Source organism: Varanus komodoensis, unplaced genomic scaffold (assembly GCF_004798865.1).
Source record: "Varanus komodoensis strain SLA01 unplaced genomic scaffold, ASM479886v1 scaffold1, whole genome shotgun sequence".
In the NCBI taxonomy this organism is placed as follows: Eukaryota; Metazoa; Chordata; class Lepidosauria; order Squamata; family Varanidae; genus Varanus; species Varanus komodoensis.
This window is the reverse complement of record NW_025335268.1, coordinates 110039838-110061505: the sequence shown is the minus strand read 5'-3', so window position 1 is coordinate 110061505 and position 21668 is coordinate 110039838. Positions and strand designations below refer to the sequence as shown.

The 21668-nt window shown below is 41.5% G+C and overlaps 1 protein-coding gene across 1 annotated transcript in view; it reads right to left on the bottom strand.

Annotated features, from left to right (window-relative positions):
* Positions 1-1591: 1591 nt before the first annotated feature.
* Positions 1592-21668, bottom strand: part of BTBD16 (BTB domain containing 16) — a 45400-nt gene continuing 25323 nt past the window's right edge. Inside the window, exons 12-17 of the mRNA XM_044450560.1 lie at positions 12416-12507; positions 9768-9850; positions 7604-7681; positions 5596-5694; positions 2895-3083; positions 1592-1685 (exon numbers count right to left, since the gene is read on the bottom strand). Of these exons, the coding sequence (XP_044306495.1) occupies positions 1617-1685; positions 2895-3083; positions 5596-5694; positions 7604-7681; positions 9768-9850; positions 12416-12507 (610 nt within the window). The 3' untranslated portion in view covers positions 1592-1616. The remainder of the gene's footprint in view (positions 1686-2894; positions 3084-5595; positions 5695-7603; positions 7682-9767; positions 9851-12415; positions 12508-21668) is intronic.

Sequence of the window (21668 nt, the reverse complement as noted above, 5' to 3'; positions counted from 1 at the left end):
AATGCCCTTTCCATTTACCACAGTGCCTTTACTTTTAATACATATTCCACACATCTATCAATAGGACATTGCTTCTGAATCACTTAAATAAGGTATGTGCATTTTTACATTCACACACAAACACGTGTAGATATTGTGCGTTTAAAGAAATAGAATCTGAAGTTACCTATAAAATGTTTCTCCTCCAGTTTGGGTGTAGTCCTATTGAATTGCCACCTGCCAGATGAAGGGCCGCTATCTTCCTGGCCAGGTTGCTGGTGGAAGGGGAGGGAGGAGGAGGCAATTTTCACTCGCTCATCCTCTTCCGATTGCTTCCTTTAGATCAGGGGTCTCAAACTCAACTTACCTGGGGGCCGCTGGAAGTAGAGTCTGGGTGAGGCTGGGCCGCATCAAGTATTCCACCACCGTGGTGGTGGTGGGCCGCTCATCTCGCCTCGCTCCCGGAGGCCGGCCCGGGTGCCACAGGCGCTTTGAAGGCCGTAGGGCCCCTCCCCCATGCCCCACCCATCCCGGCAATTGGCCCGTGGGCCGCGAGTTTGAGACCCCTGCTTTAGATGAACCTCTAAGCCCCTCCAGAGGAGTTGTACTGCTGGTGCTGCACAGGCTTTAGGATTCTGTGGATCCCCACTTCTTCTCCTTCCCTGCCCACCTCCTTTCCTCTCTCCACAAGGCCACTCTTGAAAGTAGGCACCACCGTTCTTTCTAGCATCGGGGGCAGCGAAAGGAGCAGCAGGAGACAGCAAGGGGGAATTGGATCTTAGGAATCCCTCTCCTGAGGTCATAGGACAGTCTGTAGCCTCAGTGGGAAAACCCGGAAATATCCTATGGACCCTGGGACATGCTTGCAGAGAACATAGAATTACTCTCCAAATCAGGGTGTTAAAAACAACATATAAAATGTAGATGTACTGCTTTACTTTTACAAAAGTTAATAAAAGCATGATTGATTTTATTTTGGCAAATCTATTCTCCCTGTTTGTTCCTTCTTTTGATCCAAAATGTTCATTTTCCAATAATAGCAAACTCATATTTTACCCAAAAATTCATCCCCAGAAGGTTTTATTAGTTCTATTTTCTTGCACACTGTAATCTTGGTGAAGCCAACATAGAAACTGTTAATTCCTCGTATTGTTGACTATCATATCCATCTAAAAATTAAGAAGATGAAAAAGGGTTTTTTAAACTAGTATTTCTCTGTATTTCATTCATAATTCATCTATTGGAGATCCCCACTATAAATGAAGATCTTCCATTTGTTTCTGACATTTCTGATGGTGAACTGACATTTCATATTAATTTTACTGATTTTAACTGATGTTATATATTTTCTTGTGTGATGAATAGATCCTGTCCTCTATTTGCCAGTAAGAACCAGGTTGGTCACTTGAATCTATGCTGTACACATGCGCACAATCTGCCTCATTAGCTACAGAAAACAACTGCAGGAAGAATTAATGTTCAACAGAGGTCAGCCACAACAGAAGGGTGCCATTTATTTTCATATTATGGCAAATGCGGTCACCTGCCTGAACAGCTCAGACATTTACAGAAGCAGTACTAATTCTTCTAAGCATGCAGCAGGTATCAACATGAGTTCTTCAGAGTGCTGCTGTCTTTTATGATGATGGAAAGAGAAGAGAAAATGTCACATAAATGGGGACCTCCGGAATACATGCTTTCAAGACCTGCATTCAGAAAGAAGCAAGGATTAAGACATAGGCTTATCCCTGCACTACCAAGAAGTCAATAGTGTAGCATGTGTATATAATAAATATCAATATTAGCACCATAAAGACAGGCTCCCAGGCCATGGACTATGTTGGGTAAGCTACAATTTGGGAGGGTGCTACTGTTTGGGAGGGTGCTACTAACCTGGGCTAGTCAGTGTGAATGAGATCAGAATGAATGGCCACTAATGCTGGAATTGTGGAGAAAAGGCCAGACAAGACATTTCCCCTTAAAGAGCAAAATAACCTTTGCAAGGATGGTAGCATTGTCCTGAGATACCTAGGAATTACCCCATCAAGAGCAGGCAGCAAACACAGACAAAGAACTCAGAAAGCTTTACCCAGAAAGCGGTAATGTAATCTAGCACCCATCAAACCATTAGTTTAAGTCTGGAAAACAATGAGAACCTTCTCGTTCCCAAAGAAGCACACAAGCACATATATGCACACAGCTTTGAACCCAGACCTGGCAACCCAGCCTGGAATGTGGACTTTTGCACCCCTTCCCACCCATGCAAGCAACTGCTGTCAAGAGTCTGCTGCACAGGACAAACCAATAGACAAGAGGCAGACTGGGTCTTTCCCCCTTTCTGTTAACTTCTGTTAGACAATTCTTCACCCCTTTAGGAATAGAGCGTAAGATTGGGATGTGATAGGAATATTTGCTGCTTAAACAATATTGAGCTAAGAGTTTTGTCTCTGTTCTATATCTTCTGAATAAAATGCCCATTGCTTTAAGGGTTGTGTGTGGGTATGAATGCAAAACTAAGGAAGGTTCTCTCTGGATGTGTGTGTTAAACCCCAGCAAAAGATCCCAAACCTTTCAGGAGAATGTGGCTGGCACATGTCTCCTTATGAGGTCATGACATGTTAATACTTGTCATATCCATGTGACCAAACAGTCATCTGAATTCTCAAGGAGGGAGGGGGAAGATCAGTTCATTTGCAGAGGTTCTAGTGTAATGATTTACTCCCTTATTTACTTTTTCAAATCAGGATGGAATTACTCCTTGTACTCAGCCTGGGACTGAGTCTGAAACTGGTATCCCCACAACAAATTATGCTCCCAAACAGAAGGACTTAGTGAACCCAAATGATAGCCATTCTTTGTCTACTCAAGGGCATAGAAATGTAAGCAGATTAAACACGTCTCTCCTAGTTTCTTACCGTGCTTTTGCAGGAGGGTTTCTTAATGCCAAACCTTTGAGTAAGTCTTTCTGTAGTGAACTCTTCCCACTTCCCATCTATCTGGCACTGTGCTTTTATTTCATACTTAACTTCACGCTCCTGTTTTAAGCTGACAGGGCTGCGTTCAGCAGTAAAAAAAGATATAATGGGATCTGCATGTTTGACTCTCTGAAATGACATTGAATGAAATTCAGGTCTCTGATCATCATGTACTGACACAACTCAGAATTCTGCACAAGGGAATATTAATTCAGGATAGATTATTGTCACTCAACTTGCATGGTTTATTTGTGACTTTATGGGCTTTTTTCGAGGATGCAAGGTTATTTTGGTAAGGCTCAGTGAAGAACTGGAAGGAAGAGAGACACAGAGGAGACATAAACAGCATGGAGAGAACAGGAATTGGAAGACTAAATGAGCAAGAAAGCCCTCCCTCATCAATCCTGCTCTTATCCTCTTTCAGGCAATCAGTTACACACAAAGAGCCAACCACCCTTACATCTTTTCGGCCTGAAGGTGATCATCATGCTAGTTCCCACAGAACCCTGGGAATTTGGCATTATCTCTGTACTTTGCTACCAGGACATCTGGTCATAGGTGAAGACTAAAAGGACTCAGACAAAGTCTCGGGGGAAACCCTTAAACTAGGGAGTCAGATGATCAGGAAGAACTATTTATTTATTTCTATTTAAAACAAGTGTGAACATTTATAAATTGGACAAAAAGAAGAAATGCATGACCATGAAACAGGACAAAAGAGAGCGATGACCATATAATTTGCATGTGCTAATGTATATGCATAGACGCTAATTTAGAAGTAATTATTATGAATAGAAATACAATGTGTCTCAGCATGATATGGAAGGTTGTGACAAGATGGCCCGAATGCCTGCCTGCCTGCCTGCCTGCCTGACGTGTAGGCCAGTCAGGTGCAAAGTGCTGAAGGTCAACCGTTGTTATGGTTCTTTATCATTAGACCAGACTTGGAAAGAACATCCCTTCCAATAGAGGACCATCCTCTATAAAAAAAGGACATATTGCCACTCTGTCACTTTTATATCCTCCAAGACCTGGAGCCAATCTTCAGAGAGAGCAGTAGATCACATGAAAGAAGCCATATGGACCAACAGAGGAGGCGCTACAGGTAAAGGACCTTGTTCTTACAGTTCAGAACCACTGGAATACCAGATGCAATCTGCAAAACTAGAGAAAACTAGAGACACTCAGCCCTGCTGAGTGATTACAGGCAATGGGCTCAATGCACCAGGAAGTTATCCTGTGTTAGCCCCATTGAATGGCAACTACACAAGAGCACTTCTGATCTAGGAAAAACATGGCTAGCAAGGTCAGTGTTGTCAGAGTCCAATGTAGGACAGGGGCAGCCAAAGGCAAGATAGAGGCACTGGGAGCAGGGCACCAGAACTTGAGGCAAGACAGAGTCTGAAGTCCAAAAACAAGGATTAATGACAAGCCCAAGTCATATTCATGGTACAGGCCAAGGTCAGGAACCAGAAAGACAAACAGAGGTGCAGGTACCTTGAGGCAGATTAACTGGGCAGAACACATGGAAAACAGGAAGGGTCAAGCAAGATGCAGACACAACAGCACACAGGAAGACCTATGATGCTGAGACAATGTGGCAAGGCAGGATACAGGGTGATACAAGATACACAGCAAGAGGCAGGGACAACAGCAAACAAAGGCACCCGTGATGCTGAGGATGGAAAGGCAGGATACACAGCAAGATTCAGGAGCCATGGCAAAAGTCAGGCAGGGTGCAGGCAAAACAGGAGGACCTGTGTTGCTGAGGCCAGTTCAGGAGGGAAGAGCTTGCTCATGTATAGCTGTTCCTCACTCATCTGAATACTGAGCATGCCGTCAGGGTCTGGGACCAATCCTGCAAATAAGGAGGTGGTTGTCTTGGTTTTGTCCACCAGAGCAGGTCAGATCTTGACAAGTCAAGAATAACTATGACTGGACAACTATTGAGGGTCTATACTGTCACAGGAGCCACAGAAAAGATCTCCCTAGACTTGCTCCTAGACTTCACCATTGCAATCTATTTGCCTCTTATTTTGACCCAGGCAACAGTGACAAATAGAAGAAAGAGCAGCAGAAACTGCCACTTTTTTGCTTGCACAATATCTGCCAGCTGAGCAAGGAAGCAGTGGCAGTGATAAGGAAGAGGATCAAAAAGGGCTGGTGAGGGGTGGACTAGCTGAAGGACAGGACCCAAGGACTGTGTCTTGCCCAAGTGCCCTCACAAACTTGGGACTGGCACTAAGGGCAAACCTCCACTATCTCCCCCTTCTTACAGCTAAAAATACTAGTGGTAGTTTAATGGCTTTGTGGCAAGTTATCATTTTTGGCATTAGCCTATGTCAGTCTGTTATTAACCTCTGATGACTGAAGATGGCTTGGTACAGCCACACCATCCTGCTTCCATCACACATTTCATTAAAAGCAAAGCAAAACAAACAACACAATGCATCAAACGGCGGCTATTGAGAAAAAAACAAAAAACAAACCAGCATCATGCACTTTTAGGAAAGTGCTTGCAAGAAAATGCTTTGCACCCTTAAGCAGGCACATGATCCTCAAACTGAAAATAAGTATTGTTCCTTGTCTAGCTATAGTGAAAGTTACTTTGAAAGAAAGAGGGTCACAGAACTGTTCTTACCTGCATGTAAAAACTGTACGCTGAAGCATCATGTCTTACTGCTTTTATCTCAAAGAAGAATCCATAAATGGAGATTATTTCTGCATGGTATCTTGGTTCCTGAAGTAAGCAGTACATTTGTGAAATTAAAAAAATGCAATGTTATCCCAACTAATCTCAATACTATGCCAGTGAAAACACCAGTAAATAATCTCTTACTAGGAAAAAATAACTCATATGTTCCTTGTCAGTCCCCAACAAGGAAATATAATTATTAAATAATTTTGAGAACCATAACAGAGCAATAAAATATGACACGGTTTGTGCAGAAAAGGTTAAATTATCCGTAAATACACTGAGATGTTGTGCAAAAGCTTTCCACTGTGAATAGCTTGCTACTGCACATAGGTTTTAAATATCCAAATATATTTCAAGGTATTTCTTTGCTTGCAGGAAAAACAAATGACTCAGTCTATTCAAAGTGAAACATTCTGAAGATCCCTTCATTCCGGTTCAAGAGTTATTAAAGTTTATATTAAACTTTGCAAAAAGGAAGCCACATTGAACTCAATGGGACTTCTGAATTGACATTGCATCATAATTATCCCATTAAAATTAGTGCAGCTTAAGTTTGTTTTAGTTCTGCTCCAAGATCATAAAGATACCTGCCCATTTTCACTCAAATGCTATGAGAATCAATGACTTTGATTTTGATAGCATTAGCAGTGGTGTCCCATTGGATACTGCTCCATGTTGTCATTTATTCTTGGTTGTAATGATGATCATGAAATATGTTGCAATTTCTTTTCCACTACTGAAAGATGGAAAATATCCAAAGCAAAGTTAGGCATACAGGCCACCTAAATCTCTGGTGAGTGGAAACATTAGCAAATAGTTTGGAAGCCCCCACTAAGTGCAAATGGTATCCCATACAGAAAAGACCCATTCATTAAGTTTGAACTCAAGCAAGGGAGTGTGCTAAAAGAAAAAAGTCATCCCCATGAAATGCAGCACCACCCAGTTTTAGTAACAGTGAGGAGAACTTGAAAAACAGGGTTGAAAAATACCACCCATTCCAAGTAAGAACAGTGTTCTCAGCTTACATTCTCTGTATTAGCTTTCTGATGTTATTTCGTAGCCAAATTTCATGAGATACATATGATATGACATCATTATTTTGCTTATGTGATCCCTAACTACCTGGGATAGCACATACTTTAAAACAAATGGCACCAATGCTTCATTTTGCAGAAAGAAACAGGCATGCAGAAAAGGTAAGGGAGGAACTGATAGATGAAGTTCAACATTTCAAACACTGTGAAGTTTTATTTGTTGATTGATATGGCTTAAACAGTTTTACAAACTGCTTTTAATCTTCTTAACAGATTATTTCTTTAATGTGATTTTATATCATTCCCCTTTCACTCATCAGTTCTACCTTTGCCTTCAATAGGATTCAGTCACCGACCATATTGGGAACTATTTTCCTTTTCTGAAACTGGCCAGTGAGAATGTAGGCTGAATTCCAGTTTGCTGAGAAAAGCATGAAAGATGGCCCAATTCCAAGTTGGTGTGAACACAAGTCATCTCACTAAATCTTGCCACAAATATGCTCTTCCGTCTCCCAAATTTTAGCACATATGTGAAATCTTTCTTCTCTTCTCTTTCTCCCCCTCCTCACCAATAAGACAGTTAATTGGTTTACATGTAACAGTGGTGAATTGTGGGTTAATTAACCATGATTTGCCAGGATTGTATCCTGCCATCATCCTGAGTACAGAAACACGATGGTTATAACATGAAATGTGAATGCAGACACGTCAAAGAGTGGATATACTCATTTTAACCCAGGATTAGTTCAGATAGAGTTGATTAGAATGTTCATATTCAAAAGTGTGGGTTAATTAGCTCACAACTTGCCACCATGGTGTGCAAATGAGGCCATTATGTGAGGTGGCCCTGCTATGGGCACACTGATGCTCCCTTCCCCACTCGTTTATCCATTCTTTACATTTTAATGCTGAGTAACCTGTGTAAGCACCAGACCGAACCTCACTGCTTGAGTGTTAAAGTCTCTCTGGAACGCCATATCACCACCATTCTCGAGCTGAAAGGGAAAAAATAAATTATCCATTCTGTGGAATCCATGTCTTAAATATTTTGTGATACAGTTGACACACTCAAATAGAAGATTATCCTCTGTACAGCTGGATACTCAAGCCTTCCTACCTAGTTCATAAGTTGGTGCACATGTGCCCATTTCTGCTTAGTAGAACCTTTCTGCATCCACTTCAGGAGCAAGAGAAACAGACTACCCTGGGAGAAAGGGGGACCTTTTTTTAACTTTCCCAAGCATCTCTCCCCCAGCATTAATCACTCGCTTGCCTCCCTTAACAGTACTCTGTACAATCCCCTTAAAATGGATCCAGATGAGGCTTGTGCAACTGGACTGCTGTGGAGACAGTGGACCTCCCTACTCACTTCCCCATGGCAGCCCTTTACTCCCCCTGAGAACACTACACAGAAGGTCAAGAAACCCTGCCTAAGGGGATGAGCTGTAATGCTGTGGGAAAATCCCCCAAATCAGGCAGAAGCACCTTCCATGAGCTGAGTTCTTCTATTAACAGAAGGCAGATCCTACAGCAACCCATTATGCATTTCTTAAAGGTCTCCTAGGAAGATGAAGCTGTTTTAGCCCCCTACCTGTCTTGACCCAGGAATTCAGCACTGGCATTGACTGTGAGGCTGATGGACCAGGGTGGCCAAAGGAGTTCTCCCCAGGTGCAAGCACTACTGCAGACGTTGTGCAAGGGACCCCTGAGTTTGGCTCCGGTACTGGACCAGCCCCCCTTTTGCAAGAGCCTCCAGGGAGACAATGCACCAACATTGTCTGTGTGTCAGTCATAAACTCAAGGATAGATGGAGGAGTGCTAGCTAGAGGCTGGAGTCCTGTGTGTCTAATGCTTGTGTTCTATAGGAAAGGAGAGGGACAGAGTCTGTAGCATGAAAGGCTTCGGTTTGGTCTCAGGCCTCCTCAGAGCAAGTTGCCCACTAGGAGCTCTCCAGGTGCTGCAGCTATGTACCAGCCTTCTTCTTTGCCTCCTTACCTGCTTCCCTATTGCCTTGACCTCCCTGTTGCTCCACTGCCTGATTCCTCCCCTAAGAGCTCCTCCTACTCTGTACTGGTCATCAGAAGCATATTTACCTCATGCTCTGAATGATATCAAAGCAGAACCTCCATTTGTACAAATAATACTCTTTCATCAAACAACAAGGGATCCTGTAACAAGCTGTTACTAGGTTTGTTGTTTTGGATAAAATGTGGTTATCCCTCAGGGAGTTATTATGGAACACTGGAGTTTTGTGCTTGCTCTGTTAGATCTGTGCAAAGGTCAAATATGAATCAAGTATTTTAATTTACAGTCTCGACATAAGCTATTGAAAAATGCTATCAAACATGATGAAATAAATTTGGTCCACATTGACATTAGGGCATTTGGCAGCTATGTGCAAGCTATTTCCAGTTTTCAGAAACAGCCTCTGAACTCAGGTGTCATAGATTGTTGGTGTGATGCTGGAATCCAGACTTTGTGTTGTATGTGGGTTAGTTCATAGGTGAGTCTGGGGTGTCCAATGCTTGAACAACCCAAAGAACCCATTAGCAAATCCTCAGTCAATTAAGGCATCATTTGTCACAAAAAGTTGCCATGATGTGTGAACAAGGTCACTGTCTTCATTAAATAATATTATAAATTGGTTTTGCATCATGCAACTCAACTTCGTTTAAAAAGGGGGGGTGCCCATGAACTAGCAGGAGTGCGTGTGCATGAACTCCACGGGGTCCAACTCTGGGTTGTCTCTCCCCCAATAACCCAGAGTTTTGGATCTGGACATCACAATAAGCAAGGCAGGGACAGTGTGTCCCTGGGTTGTTAAGCTGCAGCAGGAGTGATCAGACTGCAGAGAGCCAGCATGTTTACTTGCTTCTGTCCATTCATGATAACCCAGGATTTTGGGGTTTTTTAAAGACTCGGTTATTGTGATATGCAGCCACAGCCCGTGTCTTTGTATGCTTCTCCATTGTGCTTTCCTATGTGTTAAGTTTCAGCTTTCCACAGAAGATATAATGAAGGGGAAAGTTGTTCTAAACATGTACAGAGTGTCTATATACCACAATAAGCATACCAACTCACTGCATGGTAATGATCAGACAAAATCCTTGTCAGCCATGGCAAAGGAAGGAAATTAATCTCCCATAGCTCCTCCAGGTGCTTACCTTTGGAAAGAGATGGCATTGGATTGTTACATTTTGTAAATCAGAAAAAAAGCAGAGCAATGTCATAATTGCACCTCTTGATACGAATGCAGCAATAGTTCATGGAAAGAGCAGATGTTACAAGAATGCAAAAGAAGGACATAAACATATAGGCTGGAATTTTTAAAAAGCATACCTTGCTAACAGACATAAAACAACAAGGAAGAAAACTATGATACCAGTAAGATATTTTAATCCTATATTGTTTTACTATGCTTTGTAAACCACCTTGGGAATTGAAATTAATGCAAAAAATGTCAATGTAAAAAAACACCTTGCAGGTAGAAAGGTAGTAATTGAAAATCATTTAAATGAATAAATTTTGAAAAGGAAAAGAAAATAGGAAGAAGGAAGAGAAGAGAACTATGGTTGGGCTAGATTCCTCTCCACACACACAGATGCCCACAATGCTAGTTTTGTACTTGAAGGGAGTTTTTTTATGTGGAAGAATATTTGTAAAAAAAATCCTTCACCTATACTTTGAAGTGGTACAGTCCAGTGTGCCGTCTTATTCTGATGCATATATTAGAAATCCATCTCTCACCCCATTGCTTATCTCTGGTACCACTCACTGAGTCAGATCAGTACTCCCAGCTGCCCTTCCTTCATACTTCTGACCCAGTGCGCCTTCCTGTTTCTATTCATAATTCTCTCAAATTAAACATTGTCAGGCAAAGGCGTTCTTTTGTCAACACTGCTCAAACTCACACTTGCAACAAGTCAGAATTTTGCACTGTTTGCACTTCTGCTGTCCTTCATGTGAGGCCAAGCAGTCTATCAAGGAGCAGGTTTAACAAAATCCAGCCAAGTTTTACATTAACCTGCTTCTGATATATTCACACCACAAGGACGGAGAAAATTAATTTGACTCTTTCCCATGTTACTACAGCAAAAGATTTGAGATTATTTGCTTGTGGCAAAGTGTGGATCTCCATTTAAAGACCAAAGGTGACTTTCTGTGATGTCATTGAGTCTTTTTGGGCTGTGAGAAGGAAATGTAACACAGGATCTGCTTCTGAAAGCAGCTTTTGTTCCAATTGCAAATGTAGCAACAAAGTGAGTTAATATAATGTTTTTTAAATGGTTTCTTCTAAAGAGCTTGTGGTAATAAGCTTCTGTTCCTGTTTCCTTGTGTTATCATAATCAGCAAATATTAGAGCCATTCCAACAGTCTGAACAACCTGCATGTTCTGAGCTATTCTTCAGGTTCCATGCCTTTCCACACCTGCCCACGTTACCTTCAATTGACCACGTTACCATTGCAATGTGCCGCCTAAACTTAATCTCTGGCTTGGTGATGTAAAGGCAGGCTTGTTTCTCCTTACTTCGGCCTTCTTCCTACCTAAGAACCTGTGTGTTTTGTTCTAGGCAAGAAACAGATCTGAGTTACAGAGGTGGAATTGCCCAAAATTTGGAATCCCATCTTCTTTTTGGGGGAAAAGGATATATTTTAATGCATTAGTGGGTTACAGGACCCCAAAACAATGTATCTTGTTAAAAGGGGAAAATATTTTCCAAAAAAACTGGAGGAAACACATGAAGAAATTATGCATCGAAAATTTTGGAGACTTCTTTGCATGTATGGACTACTAGTCTTGCTTTGCACATACACAAAAGTCAATATGCATGTGCATGCATGATACTTCATGTGCATTTATTTCATGTTTCTTATTGAAATCTAAAAAGCCACCCTAAGTTTTCTCAGTGGAGCCTCCAATATCAGAAGCAGGGATGACATGACAGGTATGCATGGCTGGGCATTTCCAAGGGCATCTTAGCACGGTCTCACTAACAAGTTGGGACCCCTGGAGTTGTTGCTCCCCCTCACTACTGCAGCCCACCTGTTCACCTCCCTCTTACTCTGGTCCAGTGCAGGGGTGGCAAGAAGGACCAGCAGCAGTTCTTCACTGGCTACTTGCTCTTCCAGCAAGCAAGTGGTAACCATGATGAAAAAGAAGGCGAGGAGCCTCAGCAGATGGTGACAATGGCAACGGGATGCTCAACTCATTGAGTTGGGAAATTGAGTTGGGGATGTCTTGCCCCTGGGCCCTCGGAGGCCAGCACTGATCTTTCCTATGCTGTCCCAGTCAGGGTGGGAAGAAATCTCTCGGGAAGGTGGAAAGGACCACAAGGGGAGAGGCTGCAAATCAGAAAAGCCCATCAAGGTCAGAACTTCAACTAAGACCTTGGAAGGAATTTTTGTATCAGTCCTATGTTCCCAAGCACCACATTTTGCTGTCTAAGCTGAAATATGGGTAACTGAAATAATTGTTAAATCCTCTCCTTCATTTTCTCCTCTTTTGCTGTTGTTGTCTGTGTTTGCCCTTAAAAAAACAAGCCCCTTGGGGCAGGGACCTTTGCCAAATGCCATGCATGTAGATGGTTTATATCCGTTTCTGTCTTGTTCAGTTCATGTGTGATTGCATACAGATATGGTTTTTGCAATCACGAAAGTTGAGACTACAGCTTCATTTGAAAATTCCTCTTAATCATATGTTCTAGGTTTGAAAGAAAAAGTAAACTTACTTGAAGTGATACCATGTAAACGTAGGCACTGAAAAATAGCTATGTATCGCTGTCCTATTTCCCGTTCCAGGAAAGCACATATCTTGGGTAAGCTAAAAATAAAACAATGGAGCAGAAAACTTAATTTAACCCCAGAATTATTTCCTATTCAGACTTGGTGCTGCCACAAATATCATTCATTTGGTAAATAGAAAGCACTTGCAATGAAGAACGCCACAAGTTCATGCAGATGGCTGAGAGACATTTTTATACATGTAATGAGAAGCAGTGAGAAAAGTCCAGTGAAAGTCACATCTGTGCACATGCAAGACATTTGCAAGATTCTACATGCATTTTCCACCCAGACTTTTTCATCCACATTTGTGATTCAAAGCATGAGAGAGAGCAATGGCTATGTAATGGTCAAGGTTAACCCACTCACGGAATTTGCCTCATATTGAATTATCTGATGGATAACTCAGTGACATCAGGCCAAGCCATGGAACCTGAGAGCTGATGTTTTAATTGTTTTCTCTTCAGAAACCTGGAATTTATTTTAATACAAACCTCATTTCATGGTCATGAAATCTCAGACCTTAAACCTAACATAGAAGCCATTATGGATCACTTGGACTCTAAGGGAACAATCCTTTGCTCCCTGGAAGAGTTTCCTTTGGGTATTGCAGTTCTCTTTCTCTGCTCACACTGAGCAGGATCCAGCTGCAAAGGTCCTTCTTAGACAATGGCTTTGGGGTTGCCCTACCAACCATGCTTTACTGGGCATGAAGCCAAAAATGAGGTAGTTTGGGAGTGTCTGAGTGTGGATCTACAGGATAAAATCCCCCATTTCCCTGACATGCTGCCAAATAGAGCCAAAAATTACACAGCACAAGTACACAAACACAATAAATTTCCTTCCATTGGTGGTAATGGGAGAAGGAAAAGAAAAACACTTTGCCTGAGTTGTTAGAGCTTCTCCTCCACCATGGAGCGCCCCCTCTCACTTTTCAGTTGTTCTGTAAAGCCACAGTCCTATACCCGCCTACTTGAATATAAGTTCCACTTAATTAGGCGGAACTTACTTTTTAATCAAGAGCTATAAGATTATACAGCAAACATAGCATTGAAATCTAGATTTTGAGCATGACACCCTCAATGGGATGTTAGCCTGACCATGAGGCGAGCAGATAGCATTTTCAAACCATTTGAAGTTGGTGTCTATGTGCCACCTGTTCATTTTTTCCAAGCCTCCTATGAAACTCATTTCATTGTATTAAAGGAGATGAGTGTTTGTCTTTCCACTTTGTAATCTTAACTTTTTAGCTATCAGAAAAATGTAAAGTTTTTATTTCCCTTTCTAATCATCAATTTTGATGCAACAGGTAAATAGTAGAAAACAGTCATCCGTGAATATGTAAGGTTACGCCAGTACAAAATTTATCTCTGTTATAACTTCCTCCCAAAAAGAAGCATTTTGACATTGTCAAAACAAGTTTGAAAGAAGCCTAAGCTTAATTGCTCTGCCAACAGTTAGCTGAATTAAAGAGATGTTGTAATATCCAATAGACACAAAGCAGACATTTTTGCTGAATAAGATACAGCCAAGATCCACAGATGCCAAAGCAGCAATCTGCTGAGTAGACATTTTGAGGTGATGTCCACAGCAGTGTTTCAAACTCCTAAATTGCCCAGAGATTCAAAACAATTGGGAATCCCTGCACTAAGTGGATTCACACTGTTCCTGTAGTGTTTTGATATCCATATTTTATTGCAATTTTATATATATGCAAGCTTGCTTAATTATTGGTTGAAGGGGTGGTGTATGAAAGTGGAATCAAGCCATCAGTCCTGCTTCGAATTTTACAAATTCCCAAAGAATGCAAATACCACAGAAATATATGAATGCCAAAATATGCAATTATCTCTAACAGCCTTCCCTCATTAAGTGTGATTCAAAGGGTGGAGGGTTATCAAACAGCGACTTAATCATAGGCAAAAGTGGAAAGGAGAGCTGAGAATGTAAACTATTAAACACACATACACTCTACCTTCATTCAGATATAATGTTAAGCTAAGGCTTATTCCTATGCCACATGGACAAAGTTTTAAGTGTATGTGCCCATCTCCTATCTTCAGTGTGACTGCAAACAGAAGGCAAGAAGCTTTCATTTCTGTTTTCAGTTAACCTCCATTTGCATTATATTCTGAACCCTATACTGGGTTTAACTCTGACAATGGTTTAATGAAATGAGTTTGTTTCATATTTCAAGGTCTGAAGTTTGTTTCAGGAAAACTTAATTAAAACCAAAACCACTATTTAGGTTTGGACCTAATACTAAACTGAAGGTACTTAAAAATAGAAGCTAACAATTCCAATCTTATTTTATTGTCACACTAGGGGAAGTGGAGGGGAAAGTGAAGTCCACAAGCTCATGTTACCAATGTTCATCCATGTAATGAGAAATTATAGTTTATTGTTGTGTCCAACTGCAGCCATCCTTTAAGAAAATAATTCTACAATAGCTATTTTTCCCAGAGTCTCTAAATTGGATCAGTGAGTGATATATATTGTGGAATGTACTAAATAATGTACCAATAAAACTATGAAAGCCTTTGTACAAGGTATCTCAAAGGCTGATCCAAAGGCTGACTGGGTTATTAAGAGCAGGTAATACCTAACCAGCCATTTGGGATATATAATGATTAATAAGAAATCAGCACTTTGAGAGCAATTCTTGGCAAAGAAACCAGAATCACAGAGCTGCTAGACTAAACAAAACCATCAAGGGTTCACTGAATACTAAGCAGAATACTTAGGTAGCATTCAATAAACAAATCCACATTTTCCCAATGACACAGCAGGGAAGCAGGCCAACATCATTAGTAGGAACTGGAGATTCTACTTTGTTTCTTAAGAAATGGAAAGTTCCTTAACTTTTCTGCTTTATTTTGTGTTGCTTCACACAGACAAGTCTAGACTGTCTTGTTTTTAAAAGTGTCTAGCATTAATCATGGCAAGGGATCTACCTTCTAAAGGTAGCATCCATTGTATATTTGTCTTAATGCTTTTTGTCTTTCACAGAGGAATACAGAATTGGGTAATTGTTTTATGACGACCATTCAAAATGTCACAAATGACTGCATGCATGCCCTCAGGTTCTCCAGATCTCTTCAAGAGATGAAGTGCACACATGCCAGGATGACATTTGGCTTGGTATTATACAACTGTAGATTGTGAATTTTTGTTTCTTGTGGCTCACTATGGTGATCTTTGCTTTTTTATGGGGAATGCACAAAGCACATTTAGGTACATACCATGTCAAAATGGGGGCAGGGGGAAGGGCAGATCTTGAAGCTAAAAGCTTGAGCTGCAATTGTAAAAGCTGCTTAGGGTCACACAAATGGTAAGTGCTAGCTTTGTGATACTCTTGAGGTTGTCTTAGGACAAGCTTATTCCCCATCCCCAGTCACAGATTGCTTCCTTAACTCCCTCTGCTTCAGAAGCAAATTGACATGAAGCTTAAATATGAGCCTAACAATGCAACTCTCTACACGTCTGCTCAGAAGAAAGTCACGTTTTGTTTGCTAAGGCTTACTCCAAAGTTACTGGGTGTGGGATTGCAGCCTAAAGCCCTCTCAGGTGTTCCTGGAACTAGTTCTACAGCTGTTTGCACCCTGCCCAAATTCTTGTCCATTCCTTTGTACAATTCTTAATATGCACATGGGCCTTAATATGTTTCACTATTTTTTCCATGGGTAAGAACAATGGCTATGCAGAATCAGCCCAGTCTCTAAAATAGCAGTCATTCATAAAGGATGCTCTGAATGAAATTATTCTCCATCCAGCTTTCCACCACTCTGCCCTTGCTTCTAGCTACTTTTTCAGAGTTCATTTGCAACGTTGTTCTCTCTGCATTCAGATACTTTGAATACATATTTTTATAGATGCAAGTCAACCCAAAGCTCTCAGAAAAGCAAGAAATATATTCTCTCCATGCCTTTAAAAGGTCATTGAGAAATATTTGTCAGAGAAATGTTGCTGCCATCACCAAATCAAACACTCAGAACTTCAGGGAATGCTAGAGCATTGCACTTGAAACTTTTATTTTCTCTTTATACTATTTGAGGAATTTTTGTGTCACTCTTTAGGTAAATAGCTATCAGGGCATAAGTATGCAGCTCCCAACTTTCCTTCTGTCAACAGAAAAGAGTTTTCCCTCCTCCCCCTTTCCCATCCAAACCTCTTCATTGCCCAGAAGGGCTTCTAAGAGATGTGCCAGACTCTGGGTGCCACAACTGAACAGGCCCTATCACAAGTTATCATCTGCCTCCCCTTCAAGAAGACTAGAAGAATGGGGCTCTGATCAGGGCCGTCTTAACGCATGGGCCTGATGGGCACTTGCCTGTGGGCCCCATACTGTGTATGTTAATCCTTGGAAAATTGGAAAACTTCCAAAATTAACAGTAGTTGTAGTTGTTGTAGGGGCCCCAGTACATTGCTTTGCCCGGGGCCCATAATGCTGTTAAGATGACCCTGGCTCTGATGAGGTACTCAGTAGCTGGGCAAGTTCCATGTGGGAGAAACAATTTGAACAGCAAGGTGGCCAAGCCTAGAAATGCTGCCAAATTTTTCAGGGTGGGTAAAACAAAATTAGATTGTGAAGGGCTCCAGAGGAATCTCTTAAAGCAGAAGTTCATTGTAAAAAAAGTAAAAGGAATATTTCAGAGAGAGAGAGAAAGTAGAGTTGCTGGTGAATGCAAGCTAGAAGGTGCTATTGTGGTCATGCTTCTGGGTTTCCTGTATACATCTGGTTGGCTACAGTGAGAACAGAGTGATGGAGTAGAAAGGCTTTTGGTCTGATTTAGAATGGCTCTTTTTATGTTCTTACAGCTAGCAAGAGCTAACCAGGTCATACTTTGCCTGTCACCCTCCAAGTATAGCTCATTCATCTGCAGCCTATCCAAGGCAGGGCTCTCTGGATGTTTTGACTACTGACCCTCCTGGCTGGGGTTGATGGGAGTACTAGCCAAATGCATCTGGAAAGCATTTCATTGGGAATGGTGCTGTGTGGGTGACCAAGATTGTTTCAGTGCCAACACCAATCCAAACACTGAAATTTATGGTTCTAAATAATCAGTATCATCAAAAGCATGTGCTACTGCAAAACAGTACAATTAGAACCAGTTTATAGTTGGAATCCTGTGACTTCAAGAAGGCTTTCTTTAGGTGTGGCATCGTAACCACCTCTTTCAAGCCAGCCAGGTCTATCCCTCTTGTAAGGAAATATTAATTCTCTTCTGGAGTGAGCCAGTCAGACCCTTCTTGGTAGACATCTTAAGGCAAGAAGGGCAAGGTCCAAACAGAAATATGGAAGGTTGCACCCCACCCCAAGCATCTGGTCCACATCCTTAGCAACTGAAATCCTCTCATACCAGGACACATATGCCAATGAAACTGCAGATAAAGTGGCATCCAAGGCACTATGAATGGGAGTCATTCTATGTGTTAAGTGTTGAGCAAATATGCCTCTGAAAGATCAGAATACTTAGAAAAACTGCATCTGAGTTGCATCACTTGGAAAAACCCATTTGAACAGTGCTGCAAGAATGCAATAGCAGCAGCAAAATAATGACCCAAAGATTCCCTAGATGCCAGGAAGAGCATGAGCCATGCTAGGTCAAAATTTTCTAGGAGCCCTTGGAAATCCAGATGCACTCAGGGGCACCCCTCTCTCTCCCCAGAAGGATACAAACATATTTGTGTATTAATCCCATATCCTAAAACAGAATGCTATCTGGAAAGGATAAGATGGTCAGTAACATGGTTGTCCAGTGTGGAGTCAATTGCATATCATCATCAAAATGCATTCAGTGCAACTAGTACAACTAACTGCAAGATGTGACAGAGATTCCTGGATTCTCTGGGAACACTGCATTCTTGGGGACCAGGTTCCTCATCTTATCTCCCTCCCAGTATATCAGGTCTGTCATAAGTGGGCCATCAGCTAGTGGCGAGGGCGTCACTGATTCTGAGCAAAGTCACTCAGGGCAAAAAGATTTTCTGGAGCTGCCTGAAATATGGTCAGTAGAGAGACAATATCTCATGAAGTGAGATCTTAAGCAGCTCAGTAGTGAGAATGCGCCTGCAATATTCATAATACTTGATTTCTTTCAAAAACAGTTTGTAAAATGATGATATAGGAGAGCAGACAGCTTCTTCTTCATTTCTGATAATATTAGGAATTGAGGTTGCCATCACCCAATGAAATTGATCAGCTTCAAAGAATCACAGGCAAAATTGAATACTGCTTTCCAAATTGCATAGTTAACCTATGAATGTTATCACCAAGTATGTAGTATCACCAAGTATGTGGCCACTGCCTTAGTTAGCATTTCTACAGAGTTAGCCAAACTGATGGAGGGTAGGCATCCCAATGTTATTAGCATAATAGCTAAATGGGAACTTCCTAGGCAGTATAGCTGCTGGGGATGTACAATGGAGAACGCTATTGCCTTCACCATGTTTACCACCATGAAGGAGGTAAAGAGGGCATCTACTCGGAGTAGGCCCTTCTCTGCGGTGGCGTCTAGACTGTGGAATGCGCTCTCTGGAGAGGTTCACCTGGTGCCAAGTTTATATTCTTTTCAGCACCAGGTGAAAACCTTTTTATTCAAATGTTTTAGAATTAGTGATTTCAGAAGCTAGCAGTCACTTTTTAATTTTATTTGATTGTATTTTTTCTTACTATTTATTATTCCTATTTATTGTTTATATACTGCTGTTTTATTGTTGTTTTAATGTTGTAAGCCGTCCTGAGACATTGTCGTAAAGGACAGCATATAAATGTTTTAAATGAGTGAATGGATGGATGAATGTTCTGCTTATTGGCATCACAAAGTCATCTGGCTGGTCAGTGTTGGAAACAGGATTCTGAACGTGATGGAGAATTGCCCTGATTCAGTAGGCCTCTTATGTTTTCCATGCCATGTTGCAAATTGTTTTTGAAACTCTCCTTAGTCTGCTTGTTTGGTATCAAAGGCTGCCAAGAAATTCAGGAGGATCAACAGGGTCACATTCCCTTTCTCACTTTTAACATAGGCCATCATACATGGCAACCAAAACTGTATCCTTGCTAAAACTTGGCCTGAATTCTGACTGAAAATAGTCCAGATAATCGGTCAGCTCCAAGAGAGCCTGGAGCTGGTTGGTTATCATGCACTCAATAACCTTGCCAGGAAGGGAACATTTGCCAGCAAGCTAGCATTTTTAAGATCTCACAGAGTCTGAAGAAGATTTCATCAGGAGTGGCCTCACCATCACCTGTTTCTAGGCACTGATCACCTTCCAGACTATTCCCTTTCTGTTAGTTTTCATAAGCCAAGAACTGAGTACAGATGTCACTGCATGAACCTGTCTAAACACCTTGGTAACATCCACAAACTCTGCCAAAAGGAACTCATCTGAGAAAACTTGGCTGCGCTCTGGCTGTCTCTCTAGATTCATCTTCTATAACATTAGAGTCTAAGTCCCAAAGGATGCAAGAGCTTTTATCCTGAGAGTGCCTAGAAAATACATTGCAGTGGGCCTCAATTAGGTGTATAATGACCTTGGGGCCAGCATGACCCTAAGAAGCTTTGGATTATCCTAAAGAGCTTCATGGGGGAGCAAAGAGAAGATTGAATGGAGGTAGTGAGAGGTTATTTCTTTACTGCCCTCACTACCCCTATGTATACCTGATTGTAACATACCAGGATTTGACTGTATCCATGAGGAGTCTTCCTCCATCTGCACTCAAGCTGTCTCTTGTTTTGTTTCATTGCTCTCAGTTCCAGGATATATCACTAGCCAATACAAGCTCTACTATGGAGAAGGCATCCAGGGAGGGATTGTGTCAACTCCCTGGGTCATCTCTATATTTCAGAGATTGACTAGGGAGTCAAAAGGACTGCCAACCATATCTGTTGGAAAACTCCCAAGAGTCTGATGGAAACCATCAGGATCCTTCAGCCTTTAGTGGCAAACCATTTTAACAGGTCTCCCAACTCAGCAGAATGGAAAACTAACTATTGAAGTCTATATCTCAGTGCGCAGTGATATGGTCATTACAAAGGGACTGATTCGACATCTCCCACCTTCAAATCATTTTCTCCGTGCCTGACTGTGGGGCAGGGGAAGCGCGTGCACACGCACACCTAGAGTGTGCCTGCTATTGTGTTGGGCTAATGATAAATTTGGACAGTCCCATGATTGTCATGGAGTCCATGAAATCCTGACTCACCCTGGGTAGGGTGTAGTTGGTGTGAATACTGAGATCCCCCACACACCAGCAGCTTGGGGGACCTCAACATGCAACTGCCTCAATCAGTTTACATAGAGAGACTGTCAGGTTACAGTGCGGACAGTACACCAGCAGAATCCCCAGTCTGTCTGTCCTGCTGGCCCAGAACTCCAGACCGAAGAGAGAGAGATGGGCTTCCTATAAACCACAACCCCCCGCAGCCCCCCATCTACCCTGCAGCTGTTAAAATATGTTTTAAAATAAGAGTTGATATCAAGCAGAAGCAGCTTCTGTTTGAGAAACATAACATTTCTCTGGGCTTCTGGAATTCATCTAGTTGTGTTGTTCTTGGGATACTAGCCAGGAACGAGGCATTGGTAGCAGCTGGCAGCACAGAAGATCTCTAGCAGCTGCTTCAAATACTGTAAATATCTTATAAACTAACACACTGTTACCTAACATGCCATGTGGCTGCTACACACCACTAAGCTTTGTGTTTCTGCCTTTTTGTTGATGCTCTCTAGAAAGGCAAAGATCAATGCAAGAGAATCCTCTTGACTTGATTTACAGTTGTCCTTGCCAGAATTTATGATTGTATGAACATAAAATTGTGCTTAGAACATTGCACCTGCAATTGACTGTGTTAAACTATAACATATAAAATGCACTGTGCTAATCTTGGTACTCATTTTAATGGATATGTGATCAATTTGACTTACTAAATTCATCTTGTTTCCTTTTTAAAGAAACGGCTTTTGCAAACACATCATCCATTTTTTATCTGTTCATATACTCTAAGCCTAGTGATTGGCAACAATCCAAAAAATATATGACCATCTCACTTGAAGCCATAGAAATCGATGAGCTTCTGTGTTTGACTTTGGCTATCATGTGGAACATGTTTCACTGAAATCAATACAAATTACTGAGGAGCTAGAATCATCTATGTTTGAATCCACGTCTCTTATTGACCTGGTTCTTATTAATCATGCTTA